The sequence below is a fragment of the Dysidea avara genome, chromosome 9 (assembly GCF_963678975.1).
Source record: "Dysidea avara chromosome 9, odDysAvar1.4, whole genome shotgun sequence".
NCBI lineage: Eukaryota > Metazoa > Porifera > Demospongiae > Dictyoceratida > Dysideidae > Dysidea > Dysidea avara.
In genome coordinates this window covers 33,130,212-33,150,180 of record NC_089280.1, presented here as the reverse complement: position 1 = coordinate 33,150,180, position 19,969 = coordinate 33,130,212, and the positions used below count along the sequence as shown (strand labels likewise).

General features: G+C 37.2%; 1 protein-coding gene across 1 annotated transcript in view; it reads left to right on the top strand.

The window, feature by feature from the left end:
- The first annotated feature begins 10,509 nt into the window (after positions 1-10,509).
- LOC136267080 (uncharacterized) overlaps positions 10,510-19,969 on the top strand; it is a 341,703-nt gene continuing 332,243 nt past the window's right edge. Inside the window, exon 1 of the mRNA XM_066062143.1 lies at positions 10,510-10,664. Within this exon, the coding sequence (XP_065918215.1) occupies positions 10,556-10,664 (109 nt within the window). The 5' untranslated portion in view covers positions 10,510-10,555. The remainder of the gene's footprint in view (positions 10,665-19,969) is intronic.

Sequence of the window (19,969 nt, the reverse complement as noted above, 5' to 3'; positions counted from 1 at the left end):
CACTGATATGAATTGTGCAGCTGTAACTGTGATAAACAGTTCTTATATTGTTGTTACCATAAATAAATTAAAGTTTTGAATAAGTGATTGTATTATTAGAGTGTTTCACAAAGATTCTTTAGCACTGTACAATAGGCCTGCGCCTATTATGCCAGCATAATCTTGAGAATAATAGGTCACCAATTTCATGAGAATAATTCCGGAATAATAGGATGGTTATAGGCATAATTTTAGAATAATCGGACGACCATGGGAATAATCGGTGGAATTAGGGGGCGTGTCTCTTCTTGATTACCTAGAAGAAAGAGTTAAGCTACCACAAATGATATAAAGCTGACAGGAGTGCTGGCTGAAAGGAGCTGAAAAGCCTCTAAAAGATCGATATACTCTAATAGAACGCTCAAATACTCTAATAGAGCAGTCAGATCTTTTCATGTTAATAATCTGCAGCCAGCATCAGGGATTTAACTGCATGATTATCTGCAATTCTGAAACTTGTACATCTTACACCAGTGTATCTTCTTCAAGTCTTTGAGCATTATTATCTACCTAACTTAGTAGCTATAAAGTAGATACAGCCTATTATTATAATACACTAATAATTAAATACACTTCAATTATTACTGTAGATAGCTATTCTAAGTCTGCTGTAACTATTGTGGATAGAAAAATGATGTATAAGGTGGAATGCTTCATATATGGCTATTAATAATTTGGACAAAACTACTTATAGCAGCATCTTGAAAACTAAGCGACTAGCTACAGGTATATACTGAATGAGAATAATTATGGAATAATAGGCTGGATACAAGAATAACAAAAAGAATAATAGGAGAATTTTTTGGGAAATTCTGGAAAGAATAATAGGTAAATTTTTGAGCATAATAGGCTCAGGCCTACTGTACAATTAAAACTTTAATATAAGTACACCATTAATACCACCTTATTAGTAACTTATGAAATCCCTAAACTGCATTGTCAACTTTTATGCTTTATTTTATCCATTGCATTGCATCAATTATATTACATGTCAAACAGGTAAAGAAGATGTATGATCAAAGAAATCCAGTTCATACACACTCTAACAGAGTAATCAATGATATAAATAATCATTATTGTGATGGTTACAATATTTGTAATATTTGGACATGGCTCCTCCTCCAGTATTGAAGTTTATCAACAGGGGGAATATATACGTAGTTTGGTGTTTCTATCTGTTTCATCCCCAAATCCTTAAAAATTGCAGCTAAGCAACTGTACTATTTGGAACACTGACAACACTTGCTGTTACAAATAATTATAAAAATATCTTACTGTGGTATTTAAGAAGACCTGCATGAGCTACTAACTAGACATTAATATTATTCATAGCAAGTACGATGTCTTATGATTAATAATTATTGGACTATAAAATTTCTCCAGTATCTCAGCCTGAGAACACAATTGTAGACATCTACAATATTTGTTCTCATATCTGATGTGTTGTATCTCACTGTCAATGGACCATTACAATCAGCACTGGACTGTGACAGTAGCAATTGTTACCCTGTAATACCTTGATTGCACCTGAAGAACATGTGTTTGCCAGTCTTTTGTTTACAATGTTTATAAATTCAAATTCTCTTTTGAAACTCCAATAGAGCAGTGCTGTACTTTGGTACTCCATGATCCGGCCAGTGAAATGGAATTGATCGAGTGACTGCATGCTTCTGAATGGTGACCTTCTGAACACAACACAGACTGTAGAGTATACTCTCATAATTAGCTGTATCATTGTCACCTTCTCATGATCAATATATAGTAAAATTCCTTATATAGAAGTAGCTACTTTTTCCTATTCCATACTGTTACTTTATAGTCACCATAGATAGCTAGTTTAGTATTGTGGGGCCATGGCCAGTATTGGTGACATTTCAATGGTCATTGGTAATACCCATACAAAATACTTCGTTGTCTCCCTTCAATCTGGGTGACAACACATCTACGTAGTTATAGGTTACGACACTGCTATAAACTTAGTTGAACAGCCATCTGAGGGAATTTGTGACTTTAATCAACAGAGGCAGCAAACTAAATGGGCCAGGGAGTAACTGACAAGATCAATGAAATTAATAACATCAATTCTGGGCAAGACCTGCTAATCTGATTAGTAAAACAAGCAAACAATTCAGATGATTGACCAGTCAATTGCAAGCTGCTAAAAAGCAATGTTGAATAGTTTACTCTAGACAGGATGTGAAATTCTTAATAGATATGTACGTCATTAGGAAATTCCATGCATTTACCAACAAATGCATATATGCATGAATCCAAGCAAGATTCTGAGTAGCTAATTCATACAGCTAAGTAGCTACTGCATAAAATTAAGTTTTGTAAATCACGAGTCTAGAATATCAGTCAAAATCTATGTAGCTAACCAGCAAAATTAATACTGTGTAAGATGTTTCATGACTTTAGGGATTGCTGTTCTGCATGCTTACTAATTATTCAGTACACTGTGTATCTATGTATAGGCTATAGCCAAGGTTCTTCATGGTACTGAGGTGAAGTTGAAGTTTCTGAAGCTATGAATAACCAAGGGCATGGTTCCTAACCAACATAAAGCATGGTTCGGTGTTTAATTTTAACCACGTTATATTTTTGAAACCCACAATCAAAACAATTTTACATATCTAGGTTTTAAGTACATATGACTGAGCACAGTGAATACGCATAAAGCCTAAACAAACTACTCAGCAGGTTTCTAACCAACTCAAGGAGGTTTCTAATATTCCAGGAAGTTTCTTAGTGAAATTAGAGACCTCATTAAAATTAATATCAAAGATCAAAGCGTACTATGTTCTAAATATTATTATCTAATCCAAAACAGCCAAGCTGTAAAAAAAGTTTGCGGCCCTCAGAAAGGCTATGGTGAAAAAAGATGTGAAATCCAAGGTGGTGGCCAAGAAATGGCTGTCATGGTAGGTTAATGGTAAAAATTTTAATAATGACAATTCAGGTAAATTTTGTGAAGCGGCACAAAAATTCACCTGAATTGTCGTTATTAAAATTTTTACCATTAACCTACCATCACAGCCATTTCTTGGCCGCCACCTTGGATTTCACATCTTTTTTCACCATAGCCTTTCTGAGGGCCGCACACTTTTTTTACAGCTTGGCTGTTTTGGATTAGATTTCATTTCTTTTTGTATTTGTATACCCCAAAGCCGGCCTATGGCCAGCTTTGGGACTTTTTTAACCTATGTTTTTTTTCTTTACTACAGGAAGAAGAAAAGATGAAGTAGATGTACTTTAAATATTTTATCAGTAAATTTACAAATTATATATATATATATATATATATATATATATATATAATACATATGTGACCGGATTTGCGAAATGGGGCCTTCCACACACATCCAATTTGCCAACTTTGACAATAGATAACTTCAGATTGGAAAGAGCTATTGCCTTGAAATTTGGGCAGTGGTCATTTCATTGCAGCTGAACTCTCTACATAGTGGTTTCTTTGTAGCTGAACTCTCTACAAGGTAATTTCTTCTAGCTGATCTCTCTACAGGGAGATTTGTTTGTAGCTGAACTATCTACAAGGTAAGTTCTTCTAGCTGATCTCTCTACAGGGTGATTTGTTCGTAGCTGAATTCTGTACAGGTGATTTGTTTGCAGCTGAGCTCTTTACAAAATGGTTTCTTTGTAGCTGAACTCTCTACAAAGTAACTTCTTCTAACTGATCTTTCTACAGGGTGATTTGTTTGTAGCTGAACTATCTTCAAGGTAATTTCTTCTAGCTGATCTCTCTACAGGGTGATTTGTTTGTAGCTGAATTCTGTACAGGTGATTTGTTTGCAGCTGAGCTCTTTACAGAATGGTTTCTTTGTAGCTGAATTCTCTACAAGGTAACTTTTCTAGCTGATGTCTCTACAAGGTGACTAGTTTGTAGCTGAACTCTCTACATGGTGGTTTCTTTGTAACTGAACTTTCTACAAGGTGACTTCTTCTAGCTGATCTCTCTACAGGGAGATTTGTTTGTAGCTAAACTCTCTACAGGTGATTTTTTTGAAGCTGAACTTTCTAAATGATGGTTTGTTTGTAGCTGAATTATCTACAAGGTAACTTCTTCTAGCTGATCTCTCTACAGGGTGATTTGTTTGTAGCTGAATTCTGTACAGGTGATTTGTTTGCAGCTGAGCTCTTTACAAAATGGTTTCTTTGTAGCTGAACTCTCTACAAGGCAACTTCTTCTAACTGATCTTTCTACAGGGCAATTTGTTTGTGGCAGAATTTTATAAAGGGTGATTTCTTTGCAGCTGAACTCTCTACATGGTGGCTTCTTTGTAGCTGAACTCTCTACAAGGTAGCTTCTTCTAGCTGATCTCTCTACAGGGTGATTTTTTGTAGCTGAACGATCTACAAGGTAACTTCTTATAGCTGATCTCTCTACAGGGTGGTTTCTTTGTAAGCTGAACTCTCTAAAAGGTAACTTCTTCTAACTGACACTGTGAAAAAAGAGGGATATAAGATGGTATTTCCAGTGGCTTATTGAATACAAAAAAGCTTGATATAACCTGTATTATACTAACAATCTCATGTAAGGCTTTAGTTAATGTGTTAAACATACTGAAACCATATATGTGATGGTATAGTCTGGGAATTATACTAGATATAAGCTATTTCAGGTAATGTGGTAAATAAACTGAAACCATATATGTAATAGTATAGTATGCATTATACTAAAGTATAACATGAGTATAATACAGGGTTTATATTAAAGCTTATTTGTATTCAATAAGCCACTGGAAATACCATCTTATATCCCATCTTTTTCACAGTGTGATCTTTCTACAGGGCAATTTGTTTGTGGCTGCATTTTCTACAGGGTGATTTCTTTGCAGCTGAACTCTCTACATGGTGGTTTCTTTGTAGCTGAACTCTCTACAAGGTAATTTCTTCTAGCTGATCTCTCTACAGGGAGATCTGTTTGTAGCTGAACTATCTACAAGGTAACTTCTTCTAACTGATCTTTCTACAGGGCAATTTGTTTGTGGCAGAATTTTATACAGGGTGATTTCTTTGCAGCTGAACTCTCTACATGATGGTTTCTTTGTAGCTGAACTCTCTACAAAGTAATTTCTTCTAGCTGATCTCTCTACAGGGTGATTTGTTTGTAGCTGAATTCTGTACAGGTGATTTGTTTGCAGCTGAGCTCTTTACAGAATGGTTTTCTTTGTAGCTGAACTCTCTAAAAGGTAACTTCTTCTAACTGAACTTTCTACAAGGTAACTTCTTCTAGCTGATCTCTCTACAGGGTGATTTGTTTGTAGCTGAACTCTCTACAAGGTAACTTCTTCTAGCTGATCTCTCTACAGGGAGATTTGTTTATAGCTGAACTCTCTACAGGTGATTTGTTTGAAGCTGAACTCTCTAAATGATGGTTTCTTTGTAGCTTAACTCTCTACAAGTTAAATTCTTCTAGCTGATTTCTCTACAGGGTGATTTGTTTGTAGCTGAACTATCTACAAGATAACTTCTTCTAGCTGATCTCTCTACATGGTGATTTGTTTGTAGCTGAATTCTGTATAGGTGATTTGTTTGCAGCTGAGCTCTTTAAATAATGGTTTCTTTGTAGCTGAACTCTCTCAAGGTAACTTCTTCTAGCTGATGTCTTTACAGGGTCACTAGTTTGTAGCTGAATTCTCTACATGGTGGTTTCTTTGTAACTGAACTCTCTACAAGGTAACTTTTTCTAGCTCATCTTTCTACAGGGTGATTTATTTGTAGCTGAATTCTGTACAGGTGATTTGTTTGCAGCTGAGCTCTTTAAAGAATGGTTTCTTTGTAGCTGAACTCTCTACAAGGTAACTTCTTCTAGCCGCTGTCTCTACAAGGTCACTAGTTTGTAGCTGAGCTCTCTACATGGTGGTTTCTTTGTAACTGAACTCTCTACAAGGTAACTTCTTCTAGCTGATCTCTCTACAGGGAGATTTGTTTGTAGCTGAATTCTCTACATGATGGTTTCTTTGTAGCTGAACTCTCTACAAGGTAACTTCTTCTAGCTAATCTCTCTACAGGGAGATTTGTTTGTAGCTGAACTCTCTACATGATGGTTTCTTTGTAGCTGAACTCTCTGCAAGGTAACTTCTTCTATTGATCTCTCCACAGGGCGATTTGTTTGTAGCTGAACTCTCTACATGGTGGTTTCTTTGTAGCTGAACTCTACAAGGTGATTTTTTCTAGCTGAACTATCTCTTTCCATAGTTGCATGAACTCCCTACAAGGTAACTTCTTCTAGCTGATCTCTCTACAGGGTGACTTGTGTGTAGCTGATCTCTATACAGGTTTCTTATTTCTAGCTGATCTCTTGAATTCTGTTCAGGGTGACTGCTCTGTTAGGATGACTGCTCTATTAGAGTATCTCGATCTCGCACTTGCTGCACCAAGTTGGATTTCGTGTTATAACTCCGTGGCTTTAAGTCTGATTCTTCTACACCATTTATGAGCCTTTCTAAGATGATTACTCCATCTGTACAACGATTTTCAAAGCATTACCCCAAGCGGTTTATCTGGTAGGCGTGGCAATCAGTCGTTTTTTTTATTAGCTAATCTCGATTGCGTAATTGTTACACACTGTTGGTTTTTTCGTTGTATCTTCCTGTATTTTAGCTCGATTTCTTTCAAACCACAAAAGGTTTGAGGTTCAATAGTTAACCTATTCACCCACCGATTTTCAGCTTCTTCCCATACGCGGTTTATCCTGTAGGCGTGACAACATATTGGTGTTATTTTTCGTGAATAATCGCTCATAACTCTTTGCCTGTTTATCGTATTCCAGCCAATGTTGGTACCGAGATGCGCCCTTATAACCCCCTTCTGTGTGCCAAATTTCAAGGCAATCGGATATGGCGTTCGAGTTTTATAGCAGTTTTTGTAAGTGTGCGACAAGAAAAAGAAAAATATGAAGAAAAAAAAAACGAAGAAACTGCATGAGCCAATTTTTGAAGTCGCATATCTCGGGAACGCGCGAAGCGATTTCGCTCAAATTTGGAATGTGGAGTGCTGCAGTTGGAGGGCATGTCCACAGTAAAAATCGTCTTGTTTTATCAAGGAAGCACAGAGCTACGGAGGTGCGAAAATTGCGTTTTCTTTCTTCCTGTCAATATACTCACGGGTGTTACGCGCCGGCTTCTTGGGCCGCACGACACACTACCGTGTGTCTTGATGCTGTTGGTACCAGGGATTCATGAAATTCTAATGGTTTAATTTTAACGGATTCAGTTCTTCATGCCCCTTGAAAATGATCTGCTATAACCATGTGCACTCATCAGACAACTTCTAGTTATAAGAGAATTATAATAATAATTATACGAGATACAGTATTTCTGTACCAAGCTAATTAAAAGTTATAGAAATTAGAGCATTAAAAAACATAGCTATAGGAAGAGTTTGCTAAAAGTAAATGTGATCTTGCAATGCCAATTGTTAACAGTGGTAAGAAATGGTACAGTATCTAATGCTTGTTGCTAAACACCATTCTACTTGCTATATCAATCACTATTAGTGTTTTATAGTAAAAAAGCAATAATTGACTATCTGACAGTTTTGATTATTTTTCATATTGCCAATGCTTTTCCCAGCAACCACATGTTGCATTATAGGGGCAGATCCAGACTATTAAAAAGGGGGGTTTAAAATGGAATTGCAACTTCAGCCTAGCTGTAAGTTGAAGACCAAAAAAAAAAAAAAAAAGGTCATCACCTACTGACAACAGCTGCCCCTCACCGTAGATACTCTTACCAACTATATTTCCTTATTTATATCTAGATACATAACTTGCTACACTGCTCCTCAAAAGACTACTGTGACTGCTCTAGTAGAGTATATCGATTTGACTGCTCTATTAGAGTATCTCAAGTAAGAGAGGCTCTTTCAAAAGGGGGGTTCCATGGAACCCTTGGAACCCCCTGGATCCGCCCTTGCATTTTGCATTACAATTGTTATCCACTGCAGTTTTATAACTCCACACTTCAAAAAAGTAACTAATAGCACACTAAATATTCAATGTAAAATGTCACATCAACTATTGTTTAGCTTTGCTAGGAATGTGAATATGGAGAAGAATCCAGGCTAGGATGCTGGATTCTTCTCCATATTCACATCATTAGATAACTGTTTTTCTATTAACTCATATGCTGGCTCTGCAGTGCTGTGTTTATGGGATGATAAATTTAGCCCTATGTTTGTTTAGTATGACAACGGAGATGACATTACTGTTGTCTAATGTGTCACCAACAAAGTGATCTTGAAGTGCATGGCAGCATCCAGCATGTTCAGACATGTTACCGAGTTTACAGCCACCTTGCCTGTGTGAATGTAGCTTTAAGGGCAGGTAAACGTCTCTGCATCCACTGATGGAATTTAATGATAACTCCTTTTCTCCACTGGTGTGGGGTGTATGGTATATTCTTTGTTGACATGAAATCCCACAAGTTATAAAGTACATGGATCACGTCAATGGCGGATCCAGGATGGGGCATTTGGGGCAAATTCCCCCCCCCCCTTTCAAGAAATTGCATACAAGATCGAGATACTCTAATAGAGCAGTCAATTACTCTAATAAAGCAGTCACAATGTTCATGAGGCAGTGTAGCTTACCTATGAAGCTATAAATAGGATTTTATTTTACATAACAGACGTGATATAGTTGGTAAGGATAACTAGCTATTATTGTCGTGACCTTTTTTTTTTTTTGGGGTCTTCAACTGGTTTTCAGCAAGTTATTTTGGTCTTCAACTGTTTTTCAGAAAGGTGCCCCCCTATTTCCAACCTCTGGATCCGCCCCTGCACGTGATTATTAAAGCAAACAGATTCGATAATGACTGTTTTATTTGTTGTTTACGATTAGTTCTCATCGCCCTGTAATAGTTAACTTTTATCACATGACTGTTGGTTCAATAGCCCTACCGTTATTGAACCGACTTTCGATTCAGTAACCAATAAACCATTGCCAATATACTATTGTCAACACTGATCTCTCTGTGGTACGCCACTTGTTACTGGAATGGAACAGGATGTGTGACCATTAAGCACAACTTGCTGTTCTCTGTTTGAGTGTTTCAAGCATCAGGGCAGCCCTGCAGTGGTAAAGAATATTATTTGGTGAAAGTCGATTCTTTCAATGGAAACCCTACTTAGTATAGACCTTGTGTGTTCTAAGGCGTGGTCAGGCAAAAACCGGATAAAAAGTTGCTATGGCTTCAAATTCACGATAGTTTACTGCGAAAAAAGTGAGGGCAAAAAGTATCAATCGAGCGTTCTATAGACCGTATTCCAAATGACGTCACACGAATTTTCTATTTGGGGGATTCTTATATTTTCGAGTATTATCACCAATGGCGATCGAGATTTCGAAGATTGATATAGAGGCTGACAAACTAGGTTTGGCTATTACAGCAAAGAAACAATAGTTTTTCTTTTAAACTTTGAAAACCAGCTGAAAATTTCTAACCCAGCGTTAGAGAATAGATTTTATACCCTTATAACTGTACCTGTTAGTTTTAGGTCAATATCTTCTTACAGGATTGAATAGCGATTCGAATCTTATTAAGCCTTATTGGAACTCTCACTCGAAATTGTTAGAATACCCCGAAGAATACCTCAAATTAGGCTGCAGCACATGTTGCTGTTAGACCTTCAGTGCTGGTCACTGTAAAGCACTAATAATAAATACTTTAAGTTTAAGGAAGAAAATCCATCCCTCCTGGAGGAAGACTGAGTGTGGCCCCGACTAGACATAGGTTGACCTGCAGTTCGAATCCTGGGGTTGGAGGGATTTTTTTCCTTACTTTGGCCCCTTTTCTGTTACACCTTATTCAGTCAGTAAGTTAAGTCACTAAGTCAAGTCACTAGGTCTAAGTCCTTGTAGGTTAGGTAATCCTAAGGCTGCAGCACATGTTGCTGTTAGACCTTCAGTGCTGGTCACTGTAAAGCACTAATAATAATAATAATAAAATAGTCGCAGCCATTTTATTTTGTGACGTCATTTGGAATACCGTAAGCGGAATAATTTGCCTTGCCGCAAGTATGTTATGTACTTTTATCTCTTAACTTACATTATACCAGCGATACTCTATCTTTCAGTACGGTTCCTTCGTATTAGCATTAAAAAAGTTTCCTAGGCATAGAATGCATAGTTACCTACATTAGTACCAGACTGGAACAATTTAGATATGGAAGATCTTGACAATATAGACTTACTTACTTTCAAAAACCGTTTGCAAAATGCATAGACACTAAAATTTTGTTTTTGTACATTAGCGATTTACCCAATGGGTTTTGCTAATCAATAAAAATAAAAATAAAAATACAACATATTTTGCCCTTAAAAAATGGCGGATGCGAATATTTTGATGATGTAAAAAAATAATTAAAATGAAGTGCCACGCCTTGGCGCGCACATGGTCTAATGGTTGTATGTGCATGGGCGTGGCATTCATCGCTTCCTCCCGTACTCGTTACTACAGTGTTGTTTTTTGCCTGCGACACAGAAAGTCGGACAATGACACCTACAACTGTCTTACTGATTCTATGTGGCGCACTCTCAAACGAAGGCTCGGAGGCGGGTCCAGTGGGGTCATGTACAGCGCAGCCGAACTTTGCTTTCAATGGTAAGCTACTGTATTATAATATGTAGTCAAGTAAGGTTAATCTGAGATTTTTGCTGGGTCACAGACATAGGATTTCACATAGAATTTAGCTAGCTAAATCCGACAACAGCCAAATTGTAAAAGAAGGGTGTGCATGGCCTCTCAAAAAGCTAGGGTGAAAAAAGTTGTGAAATCAGTTAAGGGTGTCACCGTGAGGCCAAGAAATGGCTGCAATGATGCTCAGCATTATTAATACAAGTGATCTCATTAATAATAAGTGACATTAGGCCAGGCCAAGTTGATTGACAGTTTATCGTCCGGGATATTTGAAAAAGTCATGCGGGAGGGAGGTCATTTTTCATATTTCATAATGTTTTTAACATGGAAAAACATTTAAAAAGTAGCTTTACACAGTTGCTAGCTACTTTAACAATGATTGCAGAGCTTATTTGATTACGTCACTGTTAATACTTAGCTATTCGTTTATGCAATCTCTCTTTAGAAATCCATTTATTGAAGGTACTAACGAGTCCAGGCTGGGAATAATCATCACGTTTGTTGCACACACCATGTTTTAATATAAAAAAACGAGCTCAGAAGCGTAAGCAATGATTATCACGTGAGAAATAATGAATTATGAAATTATTGCTCTATTCCTAAAATCCCATGCGGGCGGTGACGATAAACTGAATTAATTTGGCCTGGCCTTAGCATCGATATCATTGCAGCCATTTCTTGGCCACCATGCACTATTGATTTCACAACCTTTTCACCCTAGCTTTTTGAGAGGCCACACCCTCTTCACTGTTTTTTGGATTATATATCTATCGTACTGTATAGTAGGGGTTGGTAAGAAATCATAATATGGCTTCATATATTTTTGCACCTTAAAAATGGCCTTGCAATAAGTTTTACCCGAAAAACCACGTGGATTACATTAGTCAGTGGCGGAGGAAGTAGTTGATATGAGGGGGGGGCTGAGTTTGGTAAGGTGAGACCAAAAAAAAAAAAAAAAAAAAAGGTCGCAACCAACTGACAAGAGCTTTTCACCTCACCAGCTACCATTTCTAGCTGATAAACTACATAAAAATCCTTTCATAGCTCGCTACACACTGACTACTTTATTAGAGTGACTGCTCTATTAGAGTATCTCGATCTTTATCACGGTTTTCAGCCCTACTCCAAGAAAGATAATTTCAGTGTGATATCATTCTGAGGGGGGGCTAAGCCCCCCCTCAGCAGACCGAGGGGGGGCTTTAGCCCCCTAGCCCCCCCCTTTCCGCCGCCTATGACATTAGTACTACTAAAATGACGCTGTACCTTGGTTAAACGAAGCAAAAAGTCGAATTTTTCGATGTACAATAAGTTTTAAAAATTTCTAAATTCACCTGGATTTCGTCTGCCACCTGTTGTAAGACCCGGTGTACGTACAACTCCAGAAATTTCAGACAGCTAAGGTAATGATGGAGGATTCACGAATCTGTTGTTCCGATATGTTCTGTCCAGTGCACCATACTGTTTGCTTTTATCATTTTTCATTCGCTTCTTTGTTCTTCTTGAAGGATAATTAATAGTCGGGACGCTTTATAGTTGCGGCAAGCACCACAACACAAACACGTGATTTTAACGATGTGTGAGTACATAAGATGAGAGTGAATGGGTGTAGTACCCAAGGAGTAGTCTCAAGCATTTATTAACGCTGGGTAGTCATTTTATATAGTCTTAATTACCAGTTTAACTTTTTTGTGAGGTAGCTAGCTAATAAGGCCACTACAATGAGATTACTTGTTTCTCATCAACCGCCCGCACCAAAATTTTCTTTTTCCCATGCGCACTCATTATTGCACGAGATGGCAGCATGGCTTTTTTGAGTGTTGTGGTAGTGGGTTTATCACGTAGAAAAGCGCTATTTCCATGAAAAACTGCAATCCCATTGAGATACAGACACCATTTATGAGTGTTTTTTACTTCTGTGTTGATTAGAGAGCTTTCTGGAGCATCAACAACCACCAAGGCATCAACAGTGAGTGCTACAGTGTACATTAGACCATACACTAGCATTGGTATCGTGACCTGCATGCCCTATGTGCAGGGCCATCATATGTAAGAGACATAGTAGCTTTAGTGTTGCTACTTCTGCCACAAGCTTACACAGCCCCTCCCCCTAATAAGACTGACCAGCCTACATGTGCTAAGACTGCTGCTGTCTGCTGCTGCATGGTACATGACTCCAAGACTGGTGGAACTTTCGCAAAGGACTTGAATGCTATGTTACTGAAGTTGAAGTTTATGTGCACTTGGAATTTTACCCTCAGTGTGCACCAGTGCTTGGTGTGCATCCTGCCAATAGCCTAAAAATAAAGGATTATTATACTGGTTTTGTACAAATATGCTATGGCTTGCGCAATAATGAGATAACCCGGCCGCCCGCATGTGTTACTCTATGAGAAGTTGATGAGAAACAAGTTATCTCATTGTAGTGGCCTAATGTCTTTGAAGGGCGGATCAACCTCGGGATCCAGACTTCTAAAAGCGAGAGTTCCACTCTTAATGGTGGGCTCTCCAGCAATGTTTTACTGTAAAATCATCAACATTTAGGCCATTAGAAATACAGCTGAAGCTTTTTACAGTTGTTGTAATAGCTTTAAAGACAAAATGATAACTATTTTAGAGGCGCTTATTGCATACGAAGGTAAAAGACAGCTGTTTCAAGTGATATTTATACTATGTGGAAAACAAAAATAGTATAATATAGCTAGCTAGCTAGACAAACAAAGGTAACAGGAAGTCGGGAATTGGTATAATATACATGCTACAAAAAGTAAGGAAACAAGGCCGCTATAACCAATAGTAGGGATTAAAGTGTGTCTAATTTAGCAAGTAGTCGTCTAATCTTGTTTCCTTACTTTTTACTGCTGGATCATTTCTCATTTCAACTGTAACATTTTTGAACTTGTTTCCTAACTTTTTGTAGCATGTATATTATAACAATTCTCTACCTCCTTTTAAAATTTTTAATTTTTTAAGTAGCTAGTGGTAGATACCACTTTTTCTTGTAATTGAAGTCCCAATATTGAAAATAATAACAATAAATTCTTTTCAAATTATGGAATCAACTAGATGATAACATTGTCCAAGATTCATCACTTGACTTACTTGATAATCATTTAATCTGCTTTAGCTAACTTTTTTTTTCAAAAAAAGACTAGTTTTTGCTGACAAACACATGAGAACAAGTTTACATTACAGCATTTCACTAAATAAAAGAAGAGGAAAGTCTTCACGTTTAAACTGTGGGAAGAGAGGCAAACTCTGCCCAATCCGGGAATCATTGCCATTACAGATGCAGCATTGCCATGTTGAACATCAAAAGTAATCTTCTGAATCAAAAAGTGGTTAGCCCTATTATTACCAGACTGCTCCATTACTCGGGAACCTATCCTCTATACTATTAAACGTGCACGTGATCCCCAAGCACCCAGGATCTCAACACATAGAGGGAGAAGTAAAAGATGGAGTCAGAGAAGAATACTTCCTGATCTTAGCTGATTCTGTAGGGTTTACCAGCCAGCTGGCACTACTTGCGGAAGTAGATAAATTAGATGTGGTTAGAGTGTCTGAACAGATAAAGTCCCAGAGCAAGGGTAAGGCCCATGACTAAGGAATCATTGACATTTCCATCTGTCCTCTTACAATCATCTCGACACACACCGACAGTCTCCAAAACAGCAGGTACACCTCCAGACACCAGAGCACGATGAATATAGTTTCATTCACTACAGCATGCCGAGGAATACGGCCTCTACTACACCTACAAGACAAACCGTGAGCACCAAAAATATTTTTTCATCAGCTTTGCTGCCACAAACACACATATTCTCAACAATAGTTTTGGGGTGATATTTGTGGCCAAAAAAGCCCATTTCTTTATGATCCCTAATATACAGTACTATTACAGTACTATTACAGTACTATTGTACTGTATGATACACATATATATCTATATTTGTTATGTTACATCAATCAGTTAATTGTTGTTAAACTACCACAACAATTTACATGACAATTGACAATGCCAAATGTCAATTACTGTCAAGCAAAATAGCTATTTTACTGCTATAAATGTATATGTAGCTATGCTCTGCCCACCTTACATATTGTAGAGTGCTTAGGCCACACAAACTTAATGGTTTCTCATCCTCTTGTACTCAAAATAATAATGCGGGAGAGTGGATTTTTTATTTTATTTCCTACTAACTGGATAGATGAATTAGCTAGCTAAAATGACTTTCTTAGACCTCTATCAAGGGTGCTGGTAGTGATGCAACAAATTCTTGATGAGTTTAGGAAAACAGCGATGCAGGCATGGGTGAGAAACTGATTATTAAGTTTATATAATATTATGTGGCCTTCCAATGATTACTTTGACTATGAAAGTTATGGACAGCCTCAAATGCTATACTAAACTGAAACCATTGATACATTATCTGCAAACTGACTCCTTCATGCTTAATGAAAAGAATCACCATAATTCACTTTTTTGTTGTAAAATAATTTTCACATGCAAAATTATTTCTTACATGCAAAAAGAGATACTTTAACCAAACAGTCATGTATACATTCACTCTAAGTCATACAAAAGTATTTTGCAAGAAGAAATTTTGTCATGGAATTTTTGACACAAAAGTAAAGTGAATCATGGTAGGACACAGGGTGGACAAATGGTAAATCCATGATGTGTACATTTGTATTTCCTGTGGTGCATGTACCTAAAGGCACATGTTGGGTGGCTACAAGCAAATACCCATACCCAGAGAAAGCCATTATTTGTCTGAAGGAAGTGTGTCATTCAGTCAGTTAGTATAGATAGCTAATCTTTTTTTGTAGAAATACATGGGATGGAAGTATTTCATATGAAGCTTCATTTTATACAACCAATACTGCTATACTGTATAAGTGTAGGTGCTATGAAGTGTTGTATTTGGCAAAAAAAATTGTAATGATACTAAATTAGACAACTGATCATAAAGTCAGCCATTAATGGAGCACTCCTTAATTTCTTTTTAAAGTTCTTGTTAATCACCAGACCTTAACAATTGTTGAAATTATGGATTTCTGAACCTTATGAGTTAGGTCAGAATATTTGAACTATACATGTATGATCATTATTGTGTAGACAAAATTTCTCAGGCCAATCGCAGCATCAGTTAGGCTTGAGTCTAATATACTCAAAATTTTTCTACAAAATGCTGTCAGGAATTTTCACCTATTATGCTCTTTAGTGTTTCCCATTATGCTTGCATTTTGCTTCTAAGTTAACAACATTTGTGACCGGATCTTATAGCCTTTAAAATTTCCAAGTTTGACGAGTCATAACTCATCATATGTTATCCTGTTGTCTCAAAATTACATCCAGGAATAGTGCTATGTTAGGAATGTAAATCGACCAAATTTCAGGCTGGTACCAGGGGCGGATCTAGGATTTATAAAAGGGGGGCTAATTTAAGGTACTAGTCTCTTGGGTGGAGGTGGATCTGAGGGCATGCCGCCCCAGGAAAACTTTGAAATATAGATGCTAAAATACTGCAATTTGGAGGAATTTCCTCATAAAATGCATATTTCTGCCTGTAGATATTTGTGACTGGGCCTGCAATAATAGGGCATGTGGGCACATGATTTTTATCTACTTTTTCACACTTTCACCATACATAACTTTTTGTACCATTATGCTATGGCAATGCAATTTTCAGCTCCTAGTAAGCATTCAATTGGCAGTATGATGCAAGTTACAGAATGGGCCCGGTCATATACTGCCTTTAGATATATAATGGCTCTCTGCAGCATTTGCTAATGGAAAGGTTTGTGTAGGTTCAGACAACCAAGCACATAATGCACCCTCTCCCAATTGCATGCATTCATGATAGAACAATAATGTTGAAACTGGAAAATTTTGAAATTTTAATGATACGAGATTGAATCTGAGAGCATTTTCAATGAAAATTGTGGACCTGAATTAAGTATACCGATACCGGTAATAACTACACAAGTAGGTGAACAACCCTTTTAAACAGACCAATGCACTTCATTGTATGTATATAGGCGCAGGCATAATTGGATAAATTCCATAACAGAACTAACTTTTATGCTTATGCACTGAATGTTCTATTAGAGTAGTTAGGCGACTGTTCTATTAGAGTATCTCGATCTTGTACACCTCCAATGCTGATCCAAGTCCTTGTTGCATAACTTTTAGCATAAATCCACTAATAATGCCTTGGAAAGATGTTTGTAAGGTGGGTTTATGAATATTTGTATTATTAGTGATCATATAATTATGCTAAGGCAAAATTTCATTATAACCCTCAGCATATTGATCAAGTAAAGCCTAAAAGTGAAGGGGGAGCTTCAGCCCCCAAAGCCCACCCCCTAGATTCGCCCCTGGACCATACCATACTCACAAGACAAGTTATGGATTGCCAAGTACATGCAATTAGAAAGGCTATAAGACCTCTTTTTACAGATCCAGTCACATTTCTTATAATTATTATACAACTAGCTATTTAAAAATTTAAAAATTCAAAAGGAAGTAGGGTTGATATAATACACATGCCACAAGGAAACAAGCTCAAAAATGTTACAGCTGAAATGAGAAATGATCCAGCAGTAAAAAGTAAGGAAGCAAGATTAGACAACTACTTGCTAAAATGAGACACACTTTAATGCCTACTTTTGGCTAGCATCTTGAAATGAGACCATCAAATTAGCCAAAAGTAGGGATTAAAGTGTGTTTCGTTTTAGCAAGTAACCCTTACTTTTTACTGCTGGATCATTTCTCATTTCAGCTGTAACATTTTTGAGCTTGTTTCCTTGTAGCATGTACATTATATCAACTCCTACTTCCTTTTGAAATTTTATTTTAAATAGCTAGTTTGTTTACTTTCTTTGTCCAGCTAGCTAGCTGTATTATACTCTTTTTGTTTTCCACATACTGTATGCAAGGAAATTTTGACGTCAAAAAATATGACGAGTTTGTGACAAATCGGTTTAATTCGTCAAATGTTTATAAGTTCCCTTAAAAGTACAGGTTTTGCCTACAATTTCTTGATTTTCGTCAACATTTTATTCATCAAATCTGCTGAAGTCTGAATTTTCTTACATCAAAATTTCCTTGTGTACGGTATTATGAAGCAACTATCTTTTACCTAATATGCAATAAGCGCCTCTAAAATAATTATTGTTTTGTCTTTTAAAACTACCATAGAACCTAATTATTCGAGGGGGAAAATTTTCGCTGATTTTGCAGTTTTGGGGGTTATCAGCGAAAATTTTAGCCTTGAAATATTTAGACTTCCATATAGTTTAATACATTTTCGGAGCATTTGCAAATCCGCAAAAATTTTATTTTTAGCAACATTGCTCAACCTCGAAATATTTGCATAGGCTATATGGTATTACAGCAACTGTTTAAGGTTTAAGCTGCATTTCTAATGGCCTAGACAGTGGCGGATCCAGGGGGGTTTCATTGGTTTCCACGGAAACCCCCTTTGAAAAATGATTGCGTAACAATTAAATGTTTTAATTATCGCGGCGTGCGTCTCGATCGAGATACTGTAATTAGAGCAGTCACAGTAGCTACTAAAGTAGTGTGTAGGAAGTTTTTAATATATTTTATGTACTATTACTAGGCTGTGACCTTTTTTTTTTTTTTTTTTTTTTTTTTTTTTTTTTTTTTGGTCTCACCTTACCAAACCAGAGAATGTAGTGCAAACGTTTGCGTATCTCATGTCAATATATATCTCCACCTTCTAAACTGGAAACCCCCTTTATAAATTCCTAGATCCGCCACTGCTAGATGTTGATGAATTCACAATAAAACATCACTGGAGAGTTCACCATTAAGAGTGGGATCCTCGATTTTAGAAGTCTGGATCCCGAGGTGGATCTACTCCTCAAGGACATTATTAGCTAGCAGAGGCTCTGATTAGCTAGCTACCTCACAAAAAAGCTAAACTGGTAATTAAGACTATATAAAATGACTACCTATCGTTATTAGGTGCTAGAGACAACTCCTTGGGTACTGTACCCGTTCACCCTCATCTTACGCATACGTATTCACATTTCATTAAAATCACGTGTTTGAAGTTGTGGCATGCCCTGCAACTATTAAGCACTGTAACCATTAATTATCCTTCGAGAAGAACAAAGGAACGAATAAATGATGAAAGTAAACAGCATGGTGCAATGGACAGAACATAATCGGAACAACAGATTCGTGAATCCATCATCATTACCTTGGCTGCCTGAAAGTTCTGGAGCCATACACCTAGCGCCATCTGGTCTTACAGCAGGCTGGCTGGCAGACAAAATCCAAGTGAATTTTGAAATTTTTAAAACTCACTGTACATCGAATCATTCGACTTTTTGCTTCATTTAACCAAAGTACAGCATTACTAATGCATTCCAGGAGGTTTTCTCAGGGGTAAATCTTATTGCAAGGCCATTTTTTAAGCTGCGAAAATCTACGAAACCAAATGATTTCTTACCAACCCCTACTATACAGTACTATCAGAGGGTTCAGCTGTTGGGTTCTGGGGTGGTCAACACCAACGGGCTTTCTTTGATGTTAAGGTGTTTAATCCAACTGCTTCGTCATACCGTGCTACACCAGTGGCTTCATTGTATCGGAGATTTGAAAAGGAGAAACGTAGGAAATATGAGCAGAGGATTAGGGAGGTTGAGATGGGTTCATTTACCCCATTAGTCTTTTCAACGTTTGGTGGAATCAGTGGATGTACCAGCATCTTTTACAAACGTCTAGCTTACTTACTGTCCCTGAAGAGAGAAGTTCCCTACAGCAGCGCGATGTCTTGGCTACGTTGTCGCATCAGCTTCTCGTTGCTCCGCTCAGCGATTTCGTGCCTTAGGGGGGGCGCGCTCCCACAGTGGTTGTCCCATCAGCCATAGGGCACTTGACCTTGTACTATCAGAGGGTCGGGTGCCTTCCCCCTAATTATTTAAATTGCTCCCTTTAATCTCAGTCCATTTTTTGTCTAGCACTTCAACATCTAGTGCTAGGGGTGGTGGCAAGGGGTACTGGTTACCCCGGGAAAAAAAATAAAAAAATTAAATTAAATTAAATAAATAAATAAATAAATAAAAAAACTATACAGTACTATCATACTGTATGATACTCTTGGAACATTTATACACCTGTAATAATAATATTATAATAGTGAATGCTCTATTGGGTATTTCACTACAAAGTGACTATTCTGTTAGAGAGTATCAATCTGTGAAGCTATGTACAATGTCTTTGGTCTATTTTG